Source organism: Pipistrellus hanaki (assembly GCF_964339955.1).
Source record: "Pipistrellus hanaki genome assembly, chromosome: 2".
Taxonomy (NCBI): Eukaryota; Metazoa; Chordata; class Mammalia; order Chiroptera; family Vespertilionidae; genus Pipistrellus; species Pipistrellus hanaki.
The window spans coordinates 194,908,691-194,931,944 of record NC_140504.1 but is presented as its reverse complement, the minus strand read 5'-3'; the positions used below and the strand labels follow the sequence as shown (position 1 = coordinate 194,931,944).

At 46.0% G+C, this 23,254-nt stretch overlaps 1 protein-coding gene across 2 annotated transcripts in view; it reads right to left on the bottom strand.

The window, feature by feature from the left end:
- Positions 1–23,254, bottom strand: part of MTOR (mechanistic target of rapamycin kinase) — a 103,518-nt gene that overhangs the window by 77,296 nt on the left and 2,968 nt on the right. For both annotated transcript variants that reach the window (XM_084875269.1, XM_084875270.1), the window contains exons 3-20: positions 22,803–22,911; positions 21,873–22,105; positions 20,204–20,404; positions 19,330–19,464; positions 16,954–17,229; positions 16,765–16,873; positions 13,979–14,165; positions 12,952–13,080; positions 11,807–12,051; positions 10,369–10,584; positions 9,835–10,040; positions 7,475–7,597; positions 6,754–6,843; positions 6,537–6,629; positions 5,780–5,914; positions 5,405–5,534; positions 3,306–3,556; positions 1,472–1,558 (exon numbers count right to left, since the gene is read on the bottom strand). In XM_084875269.1, coding sequence (XP_084731395.1) covers positions 1,472–1,558; positions 3,306–3,556; positions 5,405–5,534; positions 5,780–5,914; positions 6,537–6,629; positions 6,754–6,843; positions 7,475–7,597; positions 9,835–10,040; positions 10,369–10,584; positions 11,807–12,051; positions 12,952–13,080; positions 13,979–14,165; positions 16,765–16,873; positions 16,954–17,229; positions 19,330–19,464; positions 20,204–20,404; positions 21,873–22,105; positions 22,803–22,911 — 2,955 coding nt within the window. The remainder of the gene's footprint in view (positions 1–1,471; positions 1,559–3,305; positions 3,557–5,404; positions 5,535–5,779; positions 5,915–6,536; positions 6,630–6,753; positions 6,844–7,474; positions 7,598–9,834; positions 10,041–10,368; positions 10,585–11,806; positions 12,052–12,951; positions 13,081–13,978; positions 14,166–16,764; positions 16,874–16,953; positions 17,230–19,329; positions 19,465–20,203; positions 20,405–21,872; positions 22,106–22,802; positions 22,912–23,254) is intronic.

Sequence of the window (23,254 nt, the reverse complement as noted above, 5' to 3'; positions counted from 1 at the left end):
CATAAGGTACTTAATTTTTTTTTTTTTTTAAGTATAATAGTTTTTAAAGTAAAAACCATACGAAAAGGTGCTGGTAAAACGTTCTTTCTCTCTGCTTGGAGCGAGAAGGAATCTCTTTGGAAAAGCTATTTTTTCTCTAATAAGAAAGCTTTGCCAAAGAACCACCACAGATCTTATGGCCTCCACTGTTTTTCTGATGTTTATTCACTTGTACTACACTCTGCCTTCTTTAGAGAAAGCTCCCCTACCTCCCCTCTGTATTCTCTCGGCTCCTCACAGGGGATGCTCTACTCAGAGAAGCCAGGCAGCCTGCCCAGGGGTGTGGGCTGGATCAGTGTTCACAGACTGTTCTCCTCCTGGGCTCAGGGGAGCTCATTAAAACCCCAAGATCAACAGCCAAAAAAGGAGCTCTGTTGCACCTTCTCTATCCTGGAAGAAAGAAAGGCTTTATTTTTCAGGTGTGAGGCTCCCTGCCTCAAACCCCTATGTTTTGGTCATTAGCATTTTTGGGGATAAGTCACAGATCACTTCAGCTTCACACACAAATACACTGCTTCTCCCTTACCCTTCCCCCAGGACCCTCCGCCAGGCTCTTTAGCATTCTGCCTGGCTCTTCGGTGCACAGAGCTGCTGTGGCAGCGGCCAGGGAACAGAGCGGCTTTAATTATTCACACATGGAGGAGTTTTCAGTTCTGAGACCCAGTTTCGAGAAGTTCCATTTTTGAAGCCAGCCACTTTGATTTTAGTCCTGCTGCTTCTTCCAAGCTAACTACAGAGGGCTGGTATAGAAGAACAGAAATCAATGGGAGAATTGTCTTCTGATTCTTTGAGGACAGCCATCTCTGCAAGCAACCTTCCCAACAGAGACATTTAAATTATATAGAACAGCAGGAAGCAGGCCTCACACTCCAATAGAAAATCGCTAATGCCATCAATGGGGAGTCCCGCACCTGCTGACAGCACGTTATAAAACCTGGGTCGTGAGCCTTCCCGCATGTGCCACTGCAGTCAGAGGCGGCATTTATGCCTTTCAAGGCAGCAGGGGAAGCAGCACTATTGCCTGACAGGAGTCCATCGTATTCAATAGCCCAGGAAATCCAGTGCCCAGAGCTCTTAGGCCCTTGTTTTATGGGCAGTTAAAGAGGCTTTCATGGGAATAGTAAACCACTGTTGTGATATTAAGTGAAACTGCTTTGTTGTGTGTGAGGCAAAGAACTCAAGAGCCTATTTCTGGCAGAACAATTGCCTCAGGATTCCTCTGCAGACTTCACACCGGTTCTCTAGTACCTGTGAGCCTGAAGCAATAACCCTCTGTCCCCTTTCCTAAGTCACTGGGACACCTTCCTCCACCTTATACTTGGTTGTAAGAGTTCTACCAGGACCCATGGAAAAATGTCCACCTTACCCAAACGTGCTCTGAGTTCATAGACCCAACACTGAGGAGTAGACTGAGGCGTTAATTTCTACTCACTCTCATGAGGGTGACTATTTCATCCATATAAGGTCTGATGTGGCTCTTCACAAAGGACACCAACATTCCCAGCTGCTGGAACAGAAACTGAAACAGAGCAGAGGTCAGCACATTGGCACCAGGAAGGACGCAGAACTCTGGGTTCACCTGAAGTCCATGTGAATGAATAAAGACAACTATGGAATCAGTTTTCACACCATTCTATCGAGCAAGGTCTAGGTTTAAACATGTGGTAGTGATGGTGATGGGGGCTAGAAATAACCATCAATGGCTTTATATATCAGGCATGACAGGTCCTGCAGAGCAGGGGCTTTGGGGCCCGACTGGCTAGTGTGAGCCATTCTAGCACCTATTAGCTTTGTGAACTTCATTTCACCTCTCTGCACCCAGCCTCTTCAGAGGGAAAATGGAGACAATAGTCTTTGTCTCATAGGCTTGCTGCAAGAGTTAAATGGGATAATACCTGGGAAGCCCTAGAACAGGAACATGAATACTGCTAAGTGCTCAATGAATGCCAGCTATCACTGAAGAATTTCTGAAGTCACCAGACTCCAAAATCAACAAAAAACTTTAATCAACTATAAATGCACCTTTTGTTTATTCAGCTCTAATTCACTACCACTTACTTTCTAAAAGAAATACAGCTATATAATACAATTCTGAGCAAAAATGCATTTTCAGTAATTAACTCAATTAATTAGGTCTTAATTATTAAGTTAACCGTCTCTAAGAAATTAAACCAGCAAGCAAATTGGGGAAGGGATGGGATAAGGAGATCTATTTAGGTTGATACCTTGCAACTCTAAGTAGAAATGCCATCCACTAAATAAAACTGGGAATAGGAGGACTTAGGGAAGGAAAACCCTAAGTGCTTTCCAAGTAGAAGAGGTCTTCAGGGTACAGTTTTTATTTTGTTTTGATCTTCAATATTAAGTAGTAAATCATATTCTAAAGGCCCTTCCCCCAAAGATTTTTATCTCCAAAAGATTTTTATGGCTCTCTTGTGTCTTTGCTGCCCTCCATTATCAAGAATAATTTAGTGGCCGAAACCGGTTTGGCTCAGTGGTAGAGCGACCGTCTGCAGACTGAAGGGTCCCAGGTTCGATTCCGGTCAAGGGCATGTGCGTTGGTTGCTGGCACATCCCCAGTAGGGGATGTGCAGGAGGCAGCTAGTTGATGTTTCTCTCTCATCGATGTTTCTAGCTATCTATCTCTCTCCCTTCCTTCTCTCTGTAAAATATCAATAAAATATATATATATATAAAAAAAAAATTTAGTGATGAACATATACATTTTCACTCTTATTCATAATATGAAACCTGGCCTAGTTGGGGATAAATAAAGTATTTTAAATAGTGAATAACAAAATTACAGAACTTATTAACTGAAGAGGTGAGATTGGCAGGACATATGGGATTGGGCTCAAAGTGAGTTCGGATTTGTTTCTAATGACAGGGACACCACTGGCTTCTAAGGTGGTTAGAACTGGTCACTGCACGGCACAGGTTCAACTCAGGAGAGCACTCCCTACCTATTTCCTGGCCACCTCCTCACAGAATCACTGCTGGCGGTTTTTGTGAAATGGTTCCTATAAAAGTACATTACAGGCATTGAGGAACATGAGCCTCTTAGATTTGTGGTCCTTTAGTTAAATTTTTGTTACATAAAATCTGAAAGAAGAGAGAAAATCTACACTGGAGGAAAAACAGGAAGAGGAGAGGCATCAGGTTCAACAGCCAGCAGAGGGCATTCTTGGGAAGCTTAGGAGCAGACGGACCTTCCCTGCAGGTGTTGCTCAGAGCAGAAAGTTAAGGTTTTATTGATAGCTACTTACTTCCCGGATGGCCCCATCACAGACCCGAATGACATTCAGGAACGTGGGCATGACCTGGGGCAGGAACTGCACACACTTGAGCCCCAGGGACTTGAAGATGAAGGTGATGGCCTGGACTACCATGGTGTGATGGTGCGAGAGGGACTGGTCTCGGAAGATCCGCATCAGGGCCACCATGGACACGGCTGGGTAGAATTCGTCCAGGGGCAGGTTTCCCATGTTGACCAGCATTTCACTGGTGCTGTAGTCAGCTAGGACAGAACAATGAGAACATGAGCTGTATGAGACATGACTGACTTCAGGCAGAGCATGGTTTGGTTAATAACAATAAAAAAACCCTCCTGACAGCCATTAGCATTCATATCTTTCTCCCTTGCTCCAACACGCACCACTGGAAATACAGGATATAGTAGGAACCAGTATCAAAAACTAAACAGTTTTTGGCTTTCCTATTACCTAAACCACTAAAGCCTAAAACAGTACATGATGGGTTTTCTTTAAATTGCTTCTTACCAGTACAATTCACAACTTTGTAGCTGAAACCATCTATCAAAATAATTACTCTCCCACATGAAAATACAGGGAATTAAATTAGGCAAACATCTGTCAGCAGCTGCTTGGGCCCATGGCAATTAAGATAAGTGAGTGGTAGTAAATGCCAAGGATCTCAAGGATTTGGGGTGGGCGGTTTATGGTACAGTAAGGACAGGGTAAGACTGGATGATTGGCATTGCTGAGGAAGGGGAACTTGTGGGGAGGGACATGGCTCAGGCTCTGCTCTTGACAGGGTAACATCCCAGGTACACTTCTATAATACAGAAGAACAAATTTGAAGCAACATGATCCCATCCACAGAACTTAGGAACAGATTATTTAATTTTGGGTAAAAAACATTTTGTTGGATTGTGGGAGAGTCGTTGTTGAACTTCCACACTTGGAAATAAGTCTGTCCTGTTGAAAAATGGGTATGATTAGGAAATTCTCACTCAGTGAGAATTGGCTCAGTTTGGCTCAGTGGATAGAGTGTCGGCCTGCGGACTAAAGGGTCCCAGGTTTGATTCCAGTCAAGGGCACATGCCTGGGTTGCAGGCTCAATCCCCGGTAGGAGACATGCAGGAGGCAGCTGATCAATGATTCTTTCTCATCCTTGATGTTTCTATCTCTCTTTCCCTCTCCTTTCCTCTCTGAATTCAATAAAAATTATTATTTTTTTTTAATTCGCCTGCATCCCCACACCCTATCCAAGCTCTTAGGCAGTATGTCCAAAGGCAAAGAGGCTATAGGGCCAGACCACTTGATTGGCAGAAGAGCCCTGCAGTCTGATTGCTCCTGAGCCTTGCCTTAGATTTCCCTGTCAATTACAATTCTACCCTCTTCCTCCTTGGGTGTCACAGGAATAAAAAACATCAGAGAAGCACTAACAAAGAATGAGATGTGAACAGAAATGTTGGGGTGATATTTTACATCTCTCTCATCAGCCCCAAAAATGAGAGTACAGACTCAGCCTGTTGACCTTTGACAAAGAACCTGGGTAGATATGAGGACTCTGGAGCACTGGGAAGCAGCATTCCTGATAAGATTCAAGAGGAAACTACAGTGGTGCCTCACACAACGAACTTAATTCATTCCAGGAGCAAGCTTGTTATGCGAAAAGTTCGTTATGTGAAACGCGTTTTCCCATAACAATACATGTTAAAAAAAATAATTCGTTCTGTAGCATAAAATATGCTAAGATGACATAAAAAAAAATATGCTAAGATGATATATTTTTATTTAGATACATCTAAAAACATAATTTTTTTAAAAAAAAAAACACACATTTTTAAAATTTTAAGACAGACTAAGTAGAGTCTACCGAATCTTGCACATCTTCATCCATTTTCTGCTTTTTGGCCGATGGTTTCATGAAAAACCTGTCCAAAGTTCGCTGTGCGAGGCGTTCGTTATGCGAGGCACCACTGTACTGACTTTTCATTCAAAGTTGCAAAGCAAGTCAATATGCTCTAATTTCATAGTTAACCAGCTCTTTCTAAACATAGCTGGCAAGGGCTCTGCGAGGTAAGCACTTGGCAAGTCTCTCATGGGTCCCCTCAACTTACAGGAGTCCTGACTTGATTTGGATTCTGACAGGCTGACAGCAGAAGCGTCCCGGGACTGGTCGATCATGCCAATGTTCACTTTGTGCTTGTAGGGATCCAAGGCCCCCAAAAGCCCTAACACACGAATGGCCTGGGTGGGGAAGGGGAGGGAAAAAGAAAACAGTCATCAAAACATCAGATTACAACAGCTCTCAGGGGTATTGTCTCATGTTCCATGATACCCAATTCATACCCAGTGACCAGCTACATGAACAGAATGGAGAGGGACATGAAGTCTAATCAACATTGTCAGTGCATGTTAATGCCACAGACTTTTGTGTCTCTCTCTCCATTTTCCCAGCAGTCTTTGAAGACTAAGCACGCCATGTTCCCTACCTCTCTCCGTGTGCCCTGGTTCTGCTCGGTCTTCAGGAAATTCAGCAGCACCTCGAGCAAAGTGGGGTACTTTCTGTAGGGCTCCACCACATAGCCAGTGCTGGCCACCAACTGCCCCAGGGTCCACAGGGCCACCTGGATAGACAAAAGCTCACGTGGTGAGTTGAGCCAATAAGAATTCCCAGGAAAGATACTATGCATGAACAGAAATCCTGAGAGCTGGGACATAAAAACAAGGCTATAAACCATTATGACAATCACTGAATCACAAAGTAAAGAACAGTCCCACGTCTCCCAAAGGAAATCCACAGCCCTTACAACAGCCTCACTAATAGAAGTCTGACTCAAAAGGAAATTAAAACTGCCCTTAATTTTAGTTTAGTCACCTAATGACCTCAATGACTAACAGGAAGGCAAGCTGGGGAGGGCGGGCTAAAGCTCTGCTGGCATCCACAGCCCAAGGCCAAGGCTTTCTTTTTCCCTATAGGGGCTGGGGCCCTGACAGATGATTTGCATTTCCTTTTGTCTAGGAAACAGCACTGGGCAGCCAGGGTACTTACTGAAAGTGACTCCTAGCCAGGATGACAGCTAATTCTGGCTCCAAGTCTTTCTTCCCTTTTCTCATTCAGCAAATATTCCGGAGTACATATTATGTGCTAGATGCTAGCTGGAGACACTGAGGTGACTGACAGAGACAAGGCCCTGGCCTCATGGAATCTGTCCGTCCGTCCTGCCGTCAGGAATCAGTGAGACTCACCTGCCTTTTGGCCAACAGAGAGGAGTCCTGGAGCATGTCCATGATGATAATAAAAAGTTCATCAACCCATTTCCTCATTTCTAGGCCACTAACCTACAGCATGAAAAAGAGGGTGGTAGATAAGATTAGAAATTATGACATTAAGAAGTATTTTGACTTCCTCAGAGGTGAAATAGTATTCCCTCCATCCAATGGAAAAAAGCAGCCGTCTCCTTACCTGAGCCAACTCTCCTATTGTGGCCAAGACATTATTGATCACACCTGGGTTTGGATCAGGGTCTGGATCTTTCAGTTTCAAAATTAAAGCCTATGGAAACGAAGTATGAGAAACTGAACGCAGGCCAGAGCCCACAAGAAACCTTCTTTTTATACTAATAAAAGCAAACTTCACACCGAGAACACCTCAGGCGTCGGGAAATGACTTCTAGGCTTATGACTAAGCCAGGATTTCTCTGGAAAGTGGATTTTTAAACTTTCCTCCATGCTGTGCACAAGTCTGACACATGACAGATCTGGGAAGTGCCATGATTTAAAAACTTTTCCCATGCCTCCTCTAAATTATATTGGTGTGATCATCTGCCCTGATTCACCTAAGTTATGAAAGACCACACATGGCTCTAACATGTTCAAATTTGAAGGTTGTTTCAGACTTTAAAGCTCATTTTTTCATCATTTTTGCAAACCACCTACTTCTTTCCAAGCACACATCTGAGGATGGGCTTGAAGCAGATCTCTTATAAGGAGAGCCTTTGCTGTAATCTGTGAGCTTCTTGGTATTCTTTAACTGAGGGTACTTGATGTGGCCTTTGTCCCTGGGCCAAAGAAACTGTCCAGTTTGCTCATCATGCCAGTGAGCACTGAAACACTCTCATTACCCCAAATGAGCAGGCATAAGACAACCCAGAGCAAGTGGCAATTCTCTCTCTGTTGTGAGTTACCTTCAGAATAGGCTCCATGTAAGGGCGGATGAGTCGGGGAGCATTGGAGACCAGGTGGCCCAGCATGCGGGCACTCTGCTCTTTGATTCTTCCAATACCGCTGTGCTCCAGCTCAGTCAAAATCTGCGGGAAGAAAGGCTCAGTATAGCAGAGGAAATTGCAGAGAGGAACTGCGTGTCAAAGGGAAAGTGTAGACAGGAGAAGGAACCAGAACAACACTGTGGATGAGGTAGCTGCCTAGTACTCTCTACTTAACTGTGGATGAGGTAGCCTGCCTGATACTCTCTACGTAAAGGGTATCTCTGCAGCTCAGTCTGGGATTCAGCAGCAACTGAAAAACTGTTTGAAAGTAGCCCCGCCTCCCCATCACAGCACCCAGGTGCCCACAGTCCTCTCCAGAGCACAGCTTTTAACAGTGCAGCAGGCACAGACTACTGAGAAGGGACAGCTGTGAGCAGTGCTTTGCAGAAATGAGGAATGAAGGAAAGGCTCTCTGCTGCAAAAACCTTTGTCAGGACAGCAAGTTACTAAGAGTGCCTATGAAAATTACAAAGGAATCCAAGAACAGTCAGAACAGCTATGATGTGGGAGAAATACTGACATTCAGTAGTGGTTTCAGGCACATCTAGTAAACCCAAACAGTTAGGGATTACAGCAATAGAATCAATCCCCAAGGACCTTAATGAACAGAGATAACGTGACTGTTCTGACATCCTTCAAACACTAACAAATTGCACATTATGCTCATGTGACATAGACATTAAGAACTTTAAAAAAAAAAAAAAATATATATATATATATATATATATATATATATATATATACATATTAATTGAATTCAGAGAAGGGAGAGGGAGAGAGAGAAGGAAACATCAATAATGAGAAAGAACCATTGATCAGCTGCTTCCTGCACACCCCACAATGGGGACTGAATCTACAACCCAGGTATGTGCCTTGCCTGGGAATCAAACCCGTGACCCCCGGGTTCGACAGGTCAATGCTCAACCACAGAGCCACACTGGCTGGGCTAAGAACTTATTATAGACAGACTTCTGAAGAGTTGAAGTTGCCAGAGGAAATCTCTGAAAAGTGAGGAAAGTGAAAAAAACAAAGCTCATGCTAACTCTGCTACCCAGAGGAGGAGTCCACAATGTGGGATTGTGTTTTGTCTTGGTTACTGACTTAGATCAACCCTGATTTTCTGGATCCCCTTTGCAGCCTGTCTTTCCTGTCACAGCAGGTCATTGAGCCACCATGGCTGGACTACAATGTCTCACTTTTATACTCTGGTTTCTCTTCAGATTGCATAAATCTTTCGCCTTTTACAATGTCTCACTTTTAAAATTATGTTATTGATTTTAAAAATTATGTTAATGTATTCCAAATCATGTTAATTTATTTTCATATATTTGGGGTTTATTATTTGTTAATTTTCTTAACTTATTAAAAAACATTTTCAGCACTCCTCAGTCCTTGACTAAAGACTCCTGGTTAAGTAAAATATTAGGAATGACGATATAATTTGTGGTCACTTTAATTATGACAGAGTGTGAATAAATGACAATTCTCTAGGGTAAAAGTTACGTATATAGTAATGATTTTCTATGTTTAAGTTATTTATATGTTATGAAACATGTTTATTTCAAAAGAAACCATGGGAGAGAGTCAGGAAGCAGAAGGTGAGGTGGGGACAGGGTAGAAATGGAGGGAAAGGACATGACTGGGTGAGCCACACTGAGACCCAGAAAAGGTGGGCAGAAGTAACAGGAGGCAGGAAGGACTGAACCACACATTGCTCACAGGAGGCCAGAAAGCTTAGTTGGGTAGGTCAAGACAGGTTTCAGCCAGAATAGAAAATCCTACTGGATCTACCAGCAATGTCAATCTGAATTTACCGCAGGCTCTAGTCCAAGCAGCTTAGCTTGGCATCTCACTCTGCTTAAGAATGAAAGCCAAGGACCACAGACCAGGAGCAATAACTATGAGAAACAATGTTGGAACCTCACATTTGGCCTCTGTGCTTGAGCTAGCATCAGCAAGAAAAGCAGGAGCCTGGAAGGACAGGGGTGCTGGGAAGACCATCTGCAGCGAAGAGCGCCAAGAAATGGAATCGCTGGTCACTTGCCAGGAAAAAGCTGTGTGAAAGGTGAGTCTGGACTAGGAGGCACACTGGAGTCAGACTGACAAGAGGTGATAAACACTAGAATTGCCAATTAGAAAGCCGGGGGAACGTGGGCCTTGGAGCCAAGTGTGGCTTTTACCAGGTATCTCAATCTTATCTTTAAATTCTCTTTCTCCCAACAGCTGCCATGATCAAAGTCCTTGCCCAGTGCCTCCGGATTTGATTGTCATATCGTTACCTGGATGAGCATCTTGCGCAGGAAAGGCATGACGAAGGCCGGGTTCATGCTGCTGAGCCGGCCCACCGTGCAGATGGCCAGCTCCCGGATCTCAAACACCTGGTCATTCAGGGCCACAAACAGGGCCTGCAAGTTCTCTGCCTGGGCCAGGTGCGCATCGAAGCGCTCATCCAGGGATGCCAAGACACAGTAGCGGATGTCAGGGTCTGCAAGAACAAGTGAGCCTTTGAACACCTCTTCAATGCGCTCATCCTTCCGGCCCTTCCCAGTGTTCCCTCCACTGCCGTGGGCCCAGTGAGAGGATTCCAGATACCCTTCTCTCATCTAACCTGTCGTTCTCTTCTCTACTCACAGGAACAAAGAGAACAGAATTAAAGACAGATTATCTTACAATAGGATGGAGCAGCCAAGCCTCACGCCCTGGCAGAGAAAGAGCTGGATGCCACGAGGCTGAAGGTCTCTGGAGAGGCCATGCAATGAAACTGCCCCAACCCTCTAAACTGCCCGAGACTGTGTCTGTCTAATAAACTTTACCGGGATCTGTTATCCCGACCACGAGCAGCTTGCTGAGCACGTCCGCCACCACTTGCACTGCAGTCTGGCTCACCACGTGTGCGTGGCCGCTGATGAGGTGGACAGAGGGCGTGAGCAGGCGGGAGCAGGTGCGGGCGGCCTCCATGCGGATCTCCTTGTGCTCGCTGTTCAGGAAATGATCCGCACAGTGGCGGACAAACTGGGTCAGAGAGTGTCCTGGATATAAAGCAGAGAGAAAACAGAACAATCGCTGCTGCTTCAGACAATAGGTCTGCAACTTGCTAGAAGCATTTTCTACTTTATGGCTATCATTCAATTTTCAACAAGATATTGATCAGCAAGACATTGACTCAGAACTCTTCCTAACAATGAGCCTTCAATCATTGGAAAGGCAGAAGGGAGGCGGAGGAGCTGGGGGACAGAAAACAGGCATTCTCCGATCCTGTCTTTTATCCCCTTCAGAGAATAAATCATTTTGTTTTATTCTGAACCAAGTCCAGAGAGTAAAATAATTTTTGATCAAATTTACCTTGTCTATTTGAGTTCCTGATTTAAATACCAAAAAGAGAGTCTGATGTATGCTGGGTTTAAATATAGCTACTTGCTATTCATTACAAAGAAATTGTCCTGGACGTTAATCAATGTGATGAAGGAACTGCAATGGGGAAAACACAGATGGCTATCCATATTCAGACGGCATGTTTAGGTTTTTGGTACTTGCTTGTTTCCCTACAGGCTTGACTAAGACCGCCTACATGATCCTAAATTTCAAAGTGTCCCTTTTTCTCTCCTGAACTAAATCTCTCTAGGGAATTAGTGGGGTTTACCTGCAGCTTGGAATTCCAAACTGAACTACAGCACAGCACTCTTGGAAATCACACAGCCACAGGAATACAAACATCCAGAACCCATGCTCACACATGTTAAAGCACTAAATACCATCTTAGCTACCTGGAGGTGGGGAGTCAAGGCAGTGGTCGGCAAACTGCGGCTTGCAAGCCGCGGTTTGCCGCACTGTTGACTAATGAGTTTGCTGACCACTGGACTAGATTAAATATTACCATGTAGTTGGAAGCTGTGAGGATTAGGCAATTGTGGCATAATTTGTGCAAAGAGGTAAAGGGTAGTATATGACAGTGGTTGGCAAACGCATTAGTCAACAGAGCGGCAAACCGCAGCTTGCAAACCACAGTTTGCTGACCACTGGCCTAGGGGATCCATCTCTGGCTTTTCCTTGGACCAAAGCACACTTTTCCTAAAACACCATCTGCCCTAAAGCACAGTATGGGACAAAGAAACAAGCAGTAGGAATTAACAATATACAGAAAGACTCTAGGAAAGATGAGCTGCTAGATCCAGGAATTCTAGACACCCTCATTCCATTCTCAAGGTTCCCAGCATCACTCACTGTCTTCCAAGATTGATTGCAATTTCTTACCTTCAAACTCAAAGCTGCCAAGAGTGCGAAGGGCAAGAGTGATGCTGCCCACATCACTGGCCTCAGGGAGGGTGGTGAGGCCGGGGGAGGCCAGCTGGTGGGCCAGGCCCTTGGGCATGCCTGGGTGCCGGAGCGGCTTGTGCATGAGGACCAGGGACAGCATCTTCAGCAGCCCGTCTTGGATGTCCTTCTTCAGCTGTGGAATCTGACGGCTCAGGTCGTAGAGCACGGCTGTGAGGGCGGGGCTGAGAGGGAGGCACCAGTCACGCATGGGCTGCACACACGACAGTAAGTCCGTTCTTGGGAAGAAACAATCCTCCTTGTCCAGCAAGGGGGCCGGGCCCTTCACTGCTCGGTCTTACAGTAGATAGGAGACTACAGGATAAACGGTCTGACTCCCCTGGCCTGGTCACAGACTTCAAAACAATGCGTTTCTGGCTTTTGCCATGAGAGAACTTGCTGAATATAATGCGACTGCTGTAGAAGGCCAAGTCTCAATAAACCACCTGGGAGTCAGATTGACAGCACTGTCCTTATTTTATAGATCAGGGGTGGGGAATGTCCAGCCTGCGGGCCATGTAAGGCACAAAAAATCATTTGGTCTGGCCCTGCCAAGGCATTAGGGGTGATTTAATTAAACATTTGACCAAATGTAGCAGGCGATTTTTTAAATTGATAATTTTGTATGGCCCAAGAATGATGCTATAAACTATCCAAATGATCCCTGGGAGAAAAACGTTCCCCACCCGTTATAGATGAGAACTAGCGTAGAGATCTTGAGCAATTTTCCCAATAAACATATAAACGATAGCTGCCAACATCAATTGGGCACTTCTTATATGGAAGGCACTGTGCTAAGAGTGCCTATTTCATGAACTCTTTCACTTAATCCCCACAATCCTAGACAGCAGGAAATGCAATTATCCCCACATTTCAGGTGAAAAAATCAAGGCTCAGAGAAGTAACTTAGGATCACATAGCTAGCTAGTGTTGAAACTAGCCCACATATTTAGTGAGAACTATCCTACCTATCCAATTTAACATCCAAACAACCACCATGCCTCACTCTTTCAACACAGTCACAATACTGTGGCTCCTGCCTCACCCCACCAGCGAGAGGGAAGGCTGAGATTTCTGACACTCACCTCAGTCCCACCGCCAGCATAGGCTCCAGCAGCTCCTTGATATCCTGCTGGATGCCTGGCCCCATCGCCCGAGCCAGCATGCTGATGCAGGTGAACACCGTGGCATCCACCTGCATTGCCTTCTGCCTCCTGCAGAGAACAGGGAGGGGCTGGTTTAGACCCAACAACATCCTGGGAGGCCCCACTCAAAACTGCCTCGGGTCACCACATGTGCAGGTTATCTACTGCACAATTCTAGGGGGTCCACACAGCAGTCACTGTGGATCAAGCCACAGCATTTAAAACAACAATCCAGCAGATGGCAGTAAAGTGTCTTGAGGAAGGCGCCCAATTCACACAAAGGGCACCACATGGTTTAGTGTGGTTCTGGCCAACGTACCTAGTTAGGAAGCAAACTGAACAATGTGTACATTAGGGACCGTAAGTGCAGGGCGCAGCCATTATATGGAAAGAAATTCTTCTCCCTAGCATGAGATTACTGGGCTTTAGATTGGGTAACGCTTATTCATTGATCAGAACAATCCTTGCTACAGGAAAATATAAAGACACGATTCTAATTAACACTGACCCCCGCCAAGACGGAGAGAAGTCACCCTGGCCTATCCATCTTGACGGTGCTAATGGTTGTTTTCATGCTTGATTCACTGGAAAGTTTCAAGAGGTGGAATAACTTATCCAACTAAGTTCCAGTCTAGGAGTCTCTCTTTAAAAGTCATATATCAAATTAAGACCTTTGAAAGCCAGAGAAAAGAGCAAAATCAGGTGATCCCAGTAAGTAATAATATTGAAAACAGCACTGGCACCTAACATCCTCACAGGGTATACAACCAACCCAAAATATCCGCATCAATGCCATTTCATTGGGAAAAGGTTGGAGCTCAAATGAGGAAGGGCTGTTCTTTATAAGATTTTGCTATGACATGGAAGTTGAGGAGGCAGAGAACGGGCTTAAGCTCCATGGAGATGACTGGTGTATCCTTCCTCTCCCAACGAGGGTGGCAGGGGAAATCAAAACAGAGGTGCTTACTTATGGGCAAAGTCCTTAGGGGGCAGGGCTGCTCGGATGATGTCCAGCACACGAGGGAGGTAGATCTTGAACTCAGACCTCACTGCCACGGAAAGGAGCCCCAGGGCTTGGAATGCTGCTGTCCGTTCCTTCTCCTTCTTGACACAGCTTAGGACGTGGTTCATGGTATCCTGGAGGTACTGGGTATCTGAACGCAGAAAAGACAGTGTATGAATCCAGGTCAGGGTTGGTCCATATGTCAAAGGTCAGAGTTCCCATAAGTCACTTAGATTTAAGAATAAATTTAAAATGCCTGTTAGAAAGATGGTAAGAAGAATTTAGAGGATGTACTAAATAACCAAAGACTTATGCTTGACAATCACTCTTCAAAAACACCTTTTGGAAATACTAAAAATGTAAAAATTTTAATTAAAACCCCCCACAAAACTTACAGGGTCTCCAAAACAGCATCACATAATTGTTCCGTTAGCGTTATATTTTGAGGAAGAGATTACATCCTCCTGTTTAAGGAATATATGTTACATCTGGTTTAAAAACAGAGAGGATCACCTAAACTATTTTATATTATATTGAAAATTTAAAGTAATACTAAATACTGTTTGCAATAGACAGACCACTGCATTTAGCTCAGGCCTAGAAATCACTGCCATTACCTAGAGATTCCTGTTACAGTTATACTTAATAGAACAAGATTGAGTCTGTAATTTGGAAAGCCACATGCGTGTTTTCATTAAGTTTACATAAGCCAATGTGCATGGGTAGGTGATTCTTGGGCAATTTAAGCTAAAGTGTTATTACTCCTGTGAAGGCTGGAATTTCTTGATCCTTGCCTCTTCTTGTATTTCTTCTCTTCCATTTTATTGGCCCCGAGTCTGTGCACCAGAAGCACATAACAGCAGAGAGGGAAGGACCTCACATCCATTAGGTTAGGGCTTCTGAGCCTCAGTTGGGAGACAGTGCATTAGACTCCCAAACAGCACATCACTATATTTATTCTAACAAGACACGGCTTCTCCCACAGCTCTTGTGAGCAAATGACATTAAAGCATGCTGGGGCTTGGAAACAGTCAGAAGACCACGGTGACACAACCCTACAACCAGAGTACAACAAGGAAAACTATGCTTGTGCAAAGGGGAACAGCATTTCAGCAGGACACGGACTTAATTCAAGAGAATTTCCTTTTCTAGATTTAGCACCCCTAAGAGATTAGGAATCTGACTTTGTTAGAGATTCCAACCCAATCTTAGGGTATGTTTGATGTTCAGAAAGCTGACATCATCAGGAAAGTCAAGCAATGACTTCTAAACTACAAACTTTAAATAAGCATCACTTTCCTGATGAGACATGTACTTTGGAGGCAGCCCAGGCTGAGTTTCAATGGCATATTTTAGTATATTATTTAATAAAACAACAAAAGCCCACTTCAAAAGAATAACTCAGGGGTCCCCTGAGCTTTAGGGAACTGCTTCCATACCGGGCCAGACTTCCATCAAATTTGGCCTAGTTATTCGGGTTTTCTTTTGAACCACACTTTCAACCCAAGATCGTTTCCAGCTCTACTGAACAGGGGCACGTCTGGTCATTAAAAGAGAAAAAAGCTGCTGGGTATCGAGTGGGAAGAATGGAAAGCTGAAAAAATAGGGGTGATTTCCATAACATCATTTCTCTCTGGCTCAGTGATTTTATGTGGCTAATTGTCTTGTCCTTATGCAACGCAGCAGTTCTGTTCTCGCACAAGGCACATTGAACAGCTCAACGGCTCTGTATTTCTCCTGCCTGCATCTGGGCGGGGCGGCGTGAAATGAATCTGTGCTGGGGAATGGCATCTGCCCAGGGTCAGGCCGGCCTTCCACTTATGCTCCTGGCTCTTACTTGGTCCTAAATGCTTCAGTGTGCACCACAGTGAAGTACAAGGACATGTCCCGGAGGGGCCTCTACGCTCAGCACATATGGAGGTGAAACAGGACATAAACATGAGCAGGCAACTGGAGCAGTACCGTGATCGGCTTCACCTAATTTCTAAAATGGATTTGAAGTATCTAGAGGCAGCAGTCATAGTTTCCATGTTTGAGGGCTTACTCTGTGCCAGGCACTCAGAGCAGGTGCTCAGGAACTAATGCAGTCCATGTGAGGCAGGGGTTGCTGTCTTAATGTTACTGTCCAAAACCTCCACTACAGACCGAGGCAGGATCACCCCAGGTCTGACCCACACGCCTTTGCACAGCTGGGGCAGGAATGGAAGGGGCAGGAATACTTCCCGCTGGAGCAATCCAGGAAGGCCTCAGGGAAGCGGTGGGCCACCTTCAGGAGCCAGGAATGCTCTTCCCGCTGACAAAGGCAGGAACATGGGAACCCACAGCCTCTGACCCATGAAAGCTGCCTGTGGGACATCCCGCCCTTTCTTCCTGGGAGTGGAGAGGCTATCAGTGACCTCCTCGGAGGCAGAAGCAGGACAGTCGCCTAGTTCTCCCTGCCCCTCCGAGTGTCTAAAACGAAACTCCCTTCCTTTGGTCTCTTTTTAGTCTGTTTATGGCCTTGTTGTTGGCTTCCATACATGGGAACTTGCTTGGCTCCAGAACTGCCTCTGGGCCTGTACCTTCTGCTGCCTTAGACGTCTGTAGAAAACCTGAACTAACACGACTGAAACTGGACAGGAGGCAAAGACACCAGAGACTAGCCTCTAGTTGGCACTGCCTCAAATGAGGAGCAGACATCACTTTTTGGAACCACTTCTCTGTTTAATAACCCGACAGTGGGTAATGACGTCTCCAACAGACATCCTCACCTGTGAAGGCAGAAGGTCGGAAGGCGGCCAAGCGGGGTAGCAAATTAAGGATTGTCATTTGAATCAGCGAGTTCTTGCTATTCCTGCATTTCAGCACCCACTGGCACACCTGAGAGAGGAAGGGGACAGGGTTGGCAAAGGAAAGGGAGGTGTGGAGCTTGGAAGGAGGGAGCGGGCCTCGTCACCCACCTGATCAAACTTCTCCTCCATCAAGTCTCTGCAACACCGGCTCTCCACCAGAGTGGACTTAGCTGGGCTGGGGGAAGCCCCAAATCCCATGAGGCTTTGGTGAGAGCTGTAGCCCAGCAGTCCCACCAAGGCGTTTGACGGCTGGGGCTGTACAGCCTGGAAACTGGTGAAGGGGGTAATGTGACGAGGTTTTGTTCCGAAGCCCATGAGATCTTTGCAGTACTTGTCATGGACCAACTGCTGCTGTGTTATTTCTTCCATTTCTTCTCTCAGGCGCTGCATATGTGGGGGGAAAACACCATTTTTACTTACAAGTAGCATTTGCCCAGGAACCGTGAGCCTACAGGGCAGCACATCTGCCCTCCCCTGAAAGAATCTAACTCCAAATCGGATGGTGGCCACTCTTCAACTTTAGGATGATGGCTTCCCCAGACCCTTACACGAGGCCACCTACTGGGATAACAGATTAGAACAAAATTTTGTTCTAATTTAGGTCAAAGAGCACCACCTACTGAACAATAAAGAAGCAGTAGGGTACGACTGCCAAGGACTCGCCCTGCCCCGACCCAGGGTGGTTTGGGAAAGCTGATTTGCAAATTGCTTTGCCTACAGACCCAAGATCACAGCAAGGAAGTCTCTTGCTAAGGTGAGAGGCAGCCCCACTGCAGCATCCTGTTAAGGCCACTCTGCTCTCTTGCTTCTGGCCGGAAACCCAGGTAGAAACAACTTAGGCAAATCATTTTCTAAGAACCCTAGGAATTCCATAGGAGGTGTGCCACATGCTGGCTGGCACAGAACTCACATCTGTTCCCTATCCAAAGGGCTGCTTAGCAATTCATCCTTAACAGTCCAAACTAAGAACATGAAACAATTTTCTAAACTTCCAAACTTTTCTCAACAGATTCCACCCTACCTGCCCTCGCCAAATCTTATATGCTATTCATGTCAAGGTCTCCAATGATTCTTACGCTGCTAAATCTGATGGCCAATTCTCAGCCCTCTACCTATGTGACTTCTCTGCAGCATTTGATGCAACTCACTATTTCCTCCTCCCTGAAAGTCTTTCTTCACTTGCCTTCTTGGACCTAGGGCCTTCCCGCCATGGTTGCTCCTCATTTCTTGACCTCGGGATCTCAGACGCTCTCTCTTCTCCAATGCTAGCTGAAGTTACCATCTTGAGATGCCGTTCCACCCCGTAGCCAGTCTAACCTGCCCCTCCCATCTCCATCTTCCCCCTCAGTAAATGGCAACTCCAGTTTCCCAGGCCGAACACCTGGACTCTTCCCTCTCCCATCGACCTCCAAACCCCACACTCAGAACCCAGCCACCCCTGGTACCCATAGCTGCCACTGTGGTCCAGGCCACAAAGGTCCCCTGCTAAGACTGCTGCAGTTCTCGCTGAACTAGACTCCTGGCTTCAACCCTTGCCCCTTCCATAAGCCATTTCAACAGTGGCCAGAGCGATCCTTTTGAAACATGAATCAAATGCCATTCCACTGCTTAAACCCATGAATAGCTTCCCATTTCACATACAAAGTTGACAGGGTGGCTTCTGAGACCTTATGTGATGTGCCCCCACCCTGCCCCAGGCATCCTCTGACCCCCTCTCCTACTACCTCCCTCCTCCCACTCTGCTCAGCCACCATGGTGATCCTGCTGCTCCCAAACAGAGCGGCGTACTCCTGTCTGCTCAGGGCCTTTGTGCCTGGATTGCTCTTCCCCAGGTACTCGTATGGCTTTTTCCTCACCTCTCCCATCACTGTGCTCAAACATCACCACTTTTAAAAGGTAATCCTTAATCCATGCTAGCATCCTTACTCCCTTTCCCTGCCCTACTTTTCTCCATAGCATGCATTGCTATAAGGTACACTATACAGATTTACTTATTTGTGCATTGTCCGTCTCCCTGCTAGAATGTAATGTTTTATTCATGCTGCATTATTCTAGCTCTTAATATATATGATGTAGCTTGCCCATAGTATTAGGAAATTATACCATCTTACATTTGGATAGTTCTTGGTAATTGACAAAGTACCACAATAAGAGCATTTCATTTAAATCTGTGAGTTAGGAGATACTATCCTGTTTTATTGAGAGGAAACAAAGATCCCAGAGCTGTCTGGGCGACCGTGGAAGCACCACGTTATACATGGCTGGGCAAATCTCTAAGGAATTCCCTCTATGTATCGAGAAACCTCCCAGGAACTCAATGAGGTGAGTAAAACCCCTGTCAAAAGTGAGGAAAAGGAAGCTAAAGGAGGTAATTTGTTTACTGCCTGTTTCCCCTATAAAATGTCAGCTCCGTGAGGCAAGGATCTTGCTGTCTTGCTCAGGGTGTAAGAGGAGAAGCCTGACTCCCCTGACATGGCTTCTCACCTCTCCCTCCATGCTGCTGATTCGGACTAGCTCGTTGAGGATCAGCAAAGCTCCATGGATCCGATCATCCCGATTCATGCCCTTCTCCTTGGCCAGGGTTTCATCAAACCCTTTCTCAGCTTCTTCAAACGTGTGCTATGAAGAGACAGAGAATCCCTTAGTTACCCAATGTCCAAAGTTAGAGAACACAGGCAAACCCCATCTATATGGGGGTTCATAGGTGTTAGCATGCCTGCTCAGTGCCTTGTACCAGTATCATCGATGATACTGACTCACCAAACTCTCGCCTTTAATTTAGCTTCAACTGTCCCAATACCACGAGGCAGCTACCATTCCAGCCCTATTTTAATAAATAAAAAATAGAAGTTCAAAGAAATTACGTGACCTGTCCCAGGTCACATAGCAAAGCCAAAACTAGAACCCAAGTCTCCAATCCCATGTTCAGGGTTTTTGTTGTATAAGGCTCCTTAGTAAACCCTCTTGTCAAGAGCAATCAGCACAGAGCTCAGGATTCTAGAGAGAACTGGCACTTTCTAGATTAGTATCAACCGTATTTCATCGATTCTGAGGCACCCATTTTCCCCTAATTTATCTGGAAAGAAATATCTTATCGTTGTTGACAAGAAGGCACTGAGTCACAGTTTAATTGGCATCATATTTTCCGTCTTAGTGGTATATGGAATAATGGTATGCTACCCATGAATCTTTGTTTTATTGAAATAAAATAACTGTTATTTATACTGAGCTTAAAAAAATTATGAGACAAAAATAAACGTGACACTGCTGTGTGGCTAGGGGCCTGTTGCTGCCCAAGGCCCAGCGATCCTCTGTGAGCATGTGCTTTGCTGGTGGTTGGAAGGGAACCATCTCTCACCCGGTACCACTGAGGCTTCTGCATCTCCTTGGGCTCCCGCTGGGTGGTGAGAATCAGACAGGCACGAAGGGCGGCTACAGCTCCTTCACGGATGGCCTGTTTGGGGTCCCACACAGCCACAAAAATGTTGTCAAAGAAGGGCTGCACTTGCTGGAAGAAGAAGGTGGGGACGCTGACAGCCAGCTCACGGAGAACCAGAACCTAGGAGAAAAAGGCACACTCAGAACTCTCATCCATATCACGGAACTTTTTTTTGTAAAGTTTTTCCAGAGAGGGAGTGGGAGAGGGAGATAGAAACATCAATGAGAATCATTGATCAGCTGCCTCCTGCATAGCGCCTATTAGGGATTGAGCCCAAAACCCATGTATGTGCCCTGACCGGGAATCGAACCATGACCTCCTGGTTCATTAGTCAATGCTCAATCACTTAGCCACACCAGCCAAGCTGTATCACACAGTTTTGTTCTCTCTGGAATATAGCTTCTGGCTTCCTAGGACCTATATACATTAGAAAAAGAGCAGACTTGGAAATTCTGGGGCTCCAGGGAGGAAAGTAAAGGAACACTGCTCAAACATCCATGTTCATCATCCTCGAGTGTTTACACACGAGGCTGGTAACGTTAGAACACAAGCTCTGGCCGGGCAGGCGTGTTTGTTTTGTATCCTGCTCTACTGACAGCCTAGACCCATTCTTAGAATACAGCAAGTATTCAATCAACATTTATTGAATGAATGAAACATCCTGTTTAATACCTAATCTTGCTATTATTTTCACTTGGCAGTGAAAGAAAGTAAGGATCAGAGATTGCCCCGAGTTAGAGTTAGAAAATGGCAAGGCCAAGATTTGAACCAGGGTCCAAATGTGGGCCCCTCCCCACACCATCTCCCTCCTTGTGGTGCTGCCTCCTCACAAGAGAGCTGACTGGAAAGGATCTGACTGATACCTGTGACCCCCACACATTCATGTCCAAATTCTCCCTCTTGCAGACAGACTCTCTCCTATGTCACAGCATGGTGTCCTAGCCCAACAAACCAGCCTCAGGGACACGCTTTGAAAACCAAGGAAGATGTACCCCCGAAAGAAGAGGATACACTACCACTCCCCCATATGCAGAACAGCCAATGGGAAAAGAGGAAAGTTTAGGCCAAGCACTGACCAATGAGCAAATGCTACAAAATAAACAGGAAAGGCTGACCAACTCTCCCACTGAGGGTAGTGAAGGTATCTACTTTCCCGGCTCCTCTCTTAATCCCGGTTCTTCCATATGCCCCCGGTATGTGCAGAGACCTTGGCAAAGACACGGAAGTGATCATGCAGATAGTACAGTTGTCTGGGGCTTTGTAGCCTTTTGACTGTGGCTTCTTCTCCTGTTATGGCTCTTGCAATTTTGATTCTAGGAAAATCAGAGCTCAGGATAAACACTGCACGTAGGGCTGCCGCTCAAGCAATGAAAAACTACGTTTAAGTTGCCTCTTTAGGTGCAAAGCTCAGGGCGAAGACAGAAAGGGATTCAGGGACAGAACCTAAGGCCACCAAGAAGCAGAGTCTGTGCCTGGAGCACCCCCTCTCCTTCTCTGCCCCTCGGAGCCCTAGCACATTGTGTGAGGGATCCCGATACGGTGCCATCACTCTAGGCAGGCTGGCTGCGCTCCTCCTGCAGGCACTCACAGCTGCGTGTCTCCGGCCCTCGTTGCGGTCAGCGCCCAGCCATTCCAGGGCTCGCTTCACCTCGAACTCCACATACTCGGCGGTGAAGGTGTCCCCTGCCATGGCGAGGCGACCGATGGCCTTGGATGCCATTTCCATGACAACTGGGTCGTTAGAGGGGAGGAGGTTCCGAAGGTAATTAGCAAATCGCCCGATGCGGGTGGCATTCCCACCTTCCACTCCTATGAGGCTGGCTGCAAAAGAGAAAGGCAAAGGGCGAGGATGAACACACGCTGTCCAGGAGAGTGCGCTGCCTTGAAAGGAAAGCTGGCATGCCCCCTTCCTTCCGTTCTGAGGACACACGGTAATTTCCAGATGGTGAACAATGCAGATAATCTTCATTTTAACCAACAGATGTGGTATTTGTACAAGGCTATTTGCATAAAGCAAAATGCTTTCATTCTAGTATATATAGTTTGTTTTCTCAAGAAGAAAAGGAAAAGAAACTAGGGCTGAATAATAAACAGCAGGCTGGATGACCACCTCTGGGAGTTGGAAATTACCTGCCTTTTGTTCACTGTCCCAATTCTACTTCTACATTCATGAGCCCTACAGCAGATACACTCTACAGAGAGATTAGAACCTCAAACAGCTACGTGGGGTGGTAGAGAAAAAGCTGGCTTCTGGTCTCAGCTCTGGCACACTGTCTGGCCCGGAAAAGTTGCTTAATGGTTCTGAGACTCCGTATCTGAAAATACCTGCTTTGCCTACGTGTCAGGACTGTTACTAGAATTAATACCTAAATAAGAACACAGAAAGCCACCGAACTCCTTAAAAATTCAATAAACGGATATGAACTAAGCATCTAGTTCATAGAAGTAGCAGATACAGGGTGCAGTGTACAGAAATATCATTCCCAGTCAATATTGTCACCAGAGACGCTGTCCTTACCTATGGCCAAGATGCCACCTTTCCTCTCATTGGCATCTGAGCTGGAAACTAGTTCAAAAATGTGATGGTTCAGCTGATCATAGAAGCGAGTAGATTCCTCTTGACTCATCTGCAAAGGAAGATGCACTCAGAACCATTTCTAACGTCTCCCTGATGATGGCGACGGTGTTGTTGACATGGTTTCCAAAAACTAGGACCAGGGAGGTATCAGCAGGGACGGTTTAAACCAGGGGTCTTCAAACTACGGCCTGCGGGCCACATGCAGCCCCCAGGGGAGTCTGATCCTGCCCGCCAGGTTTTTTGGGCAGTGAGCGCAGCCAAGGTGTTACAGTAGGGATTAGTAGTTCATATAGTCCGGCCCTCCAGCTCTCTGAGGGACTGTGATCTGGCCCCCACTTTAAAAAGTTTGAGGACCCCTGGTAAACCAAACACAACAAAGGAACTGCCCTGTT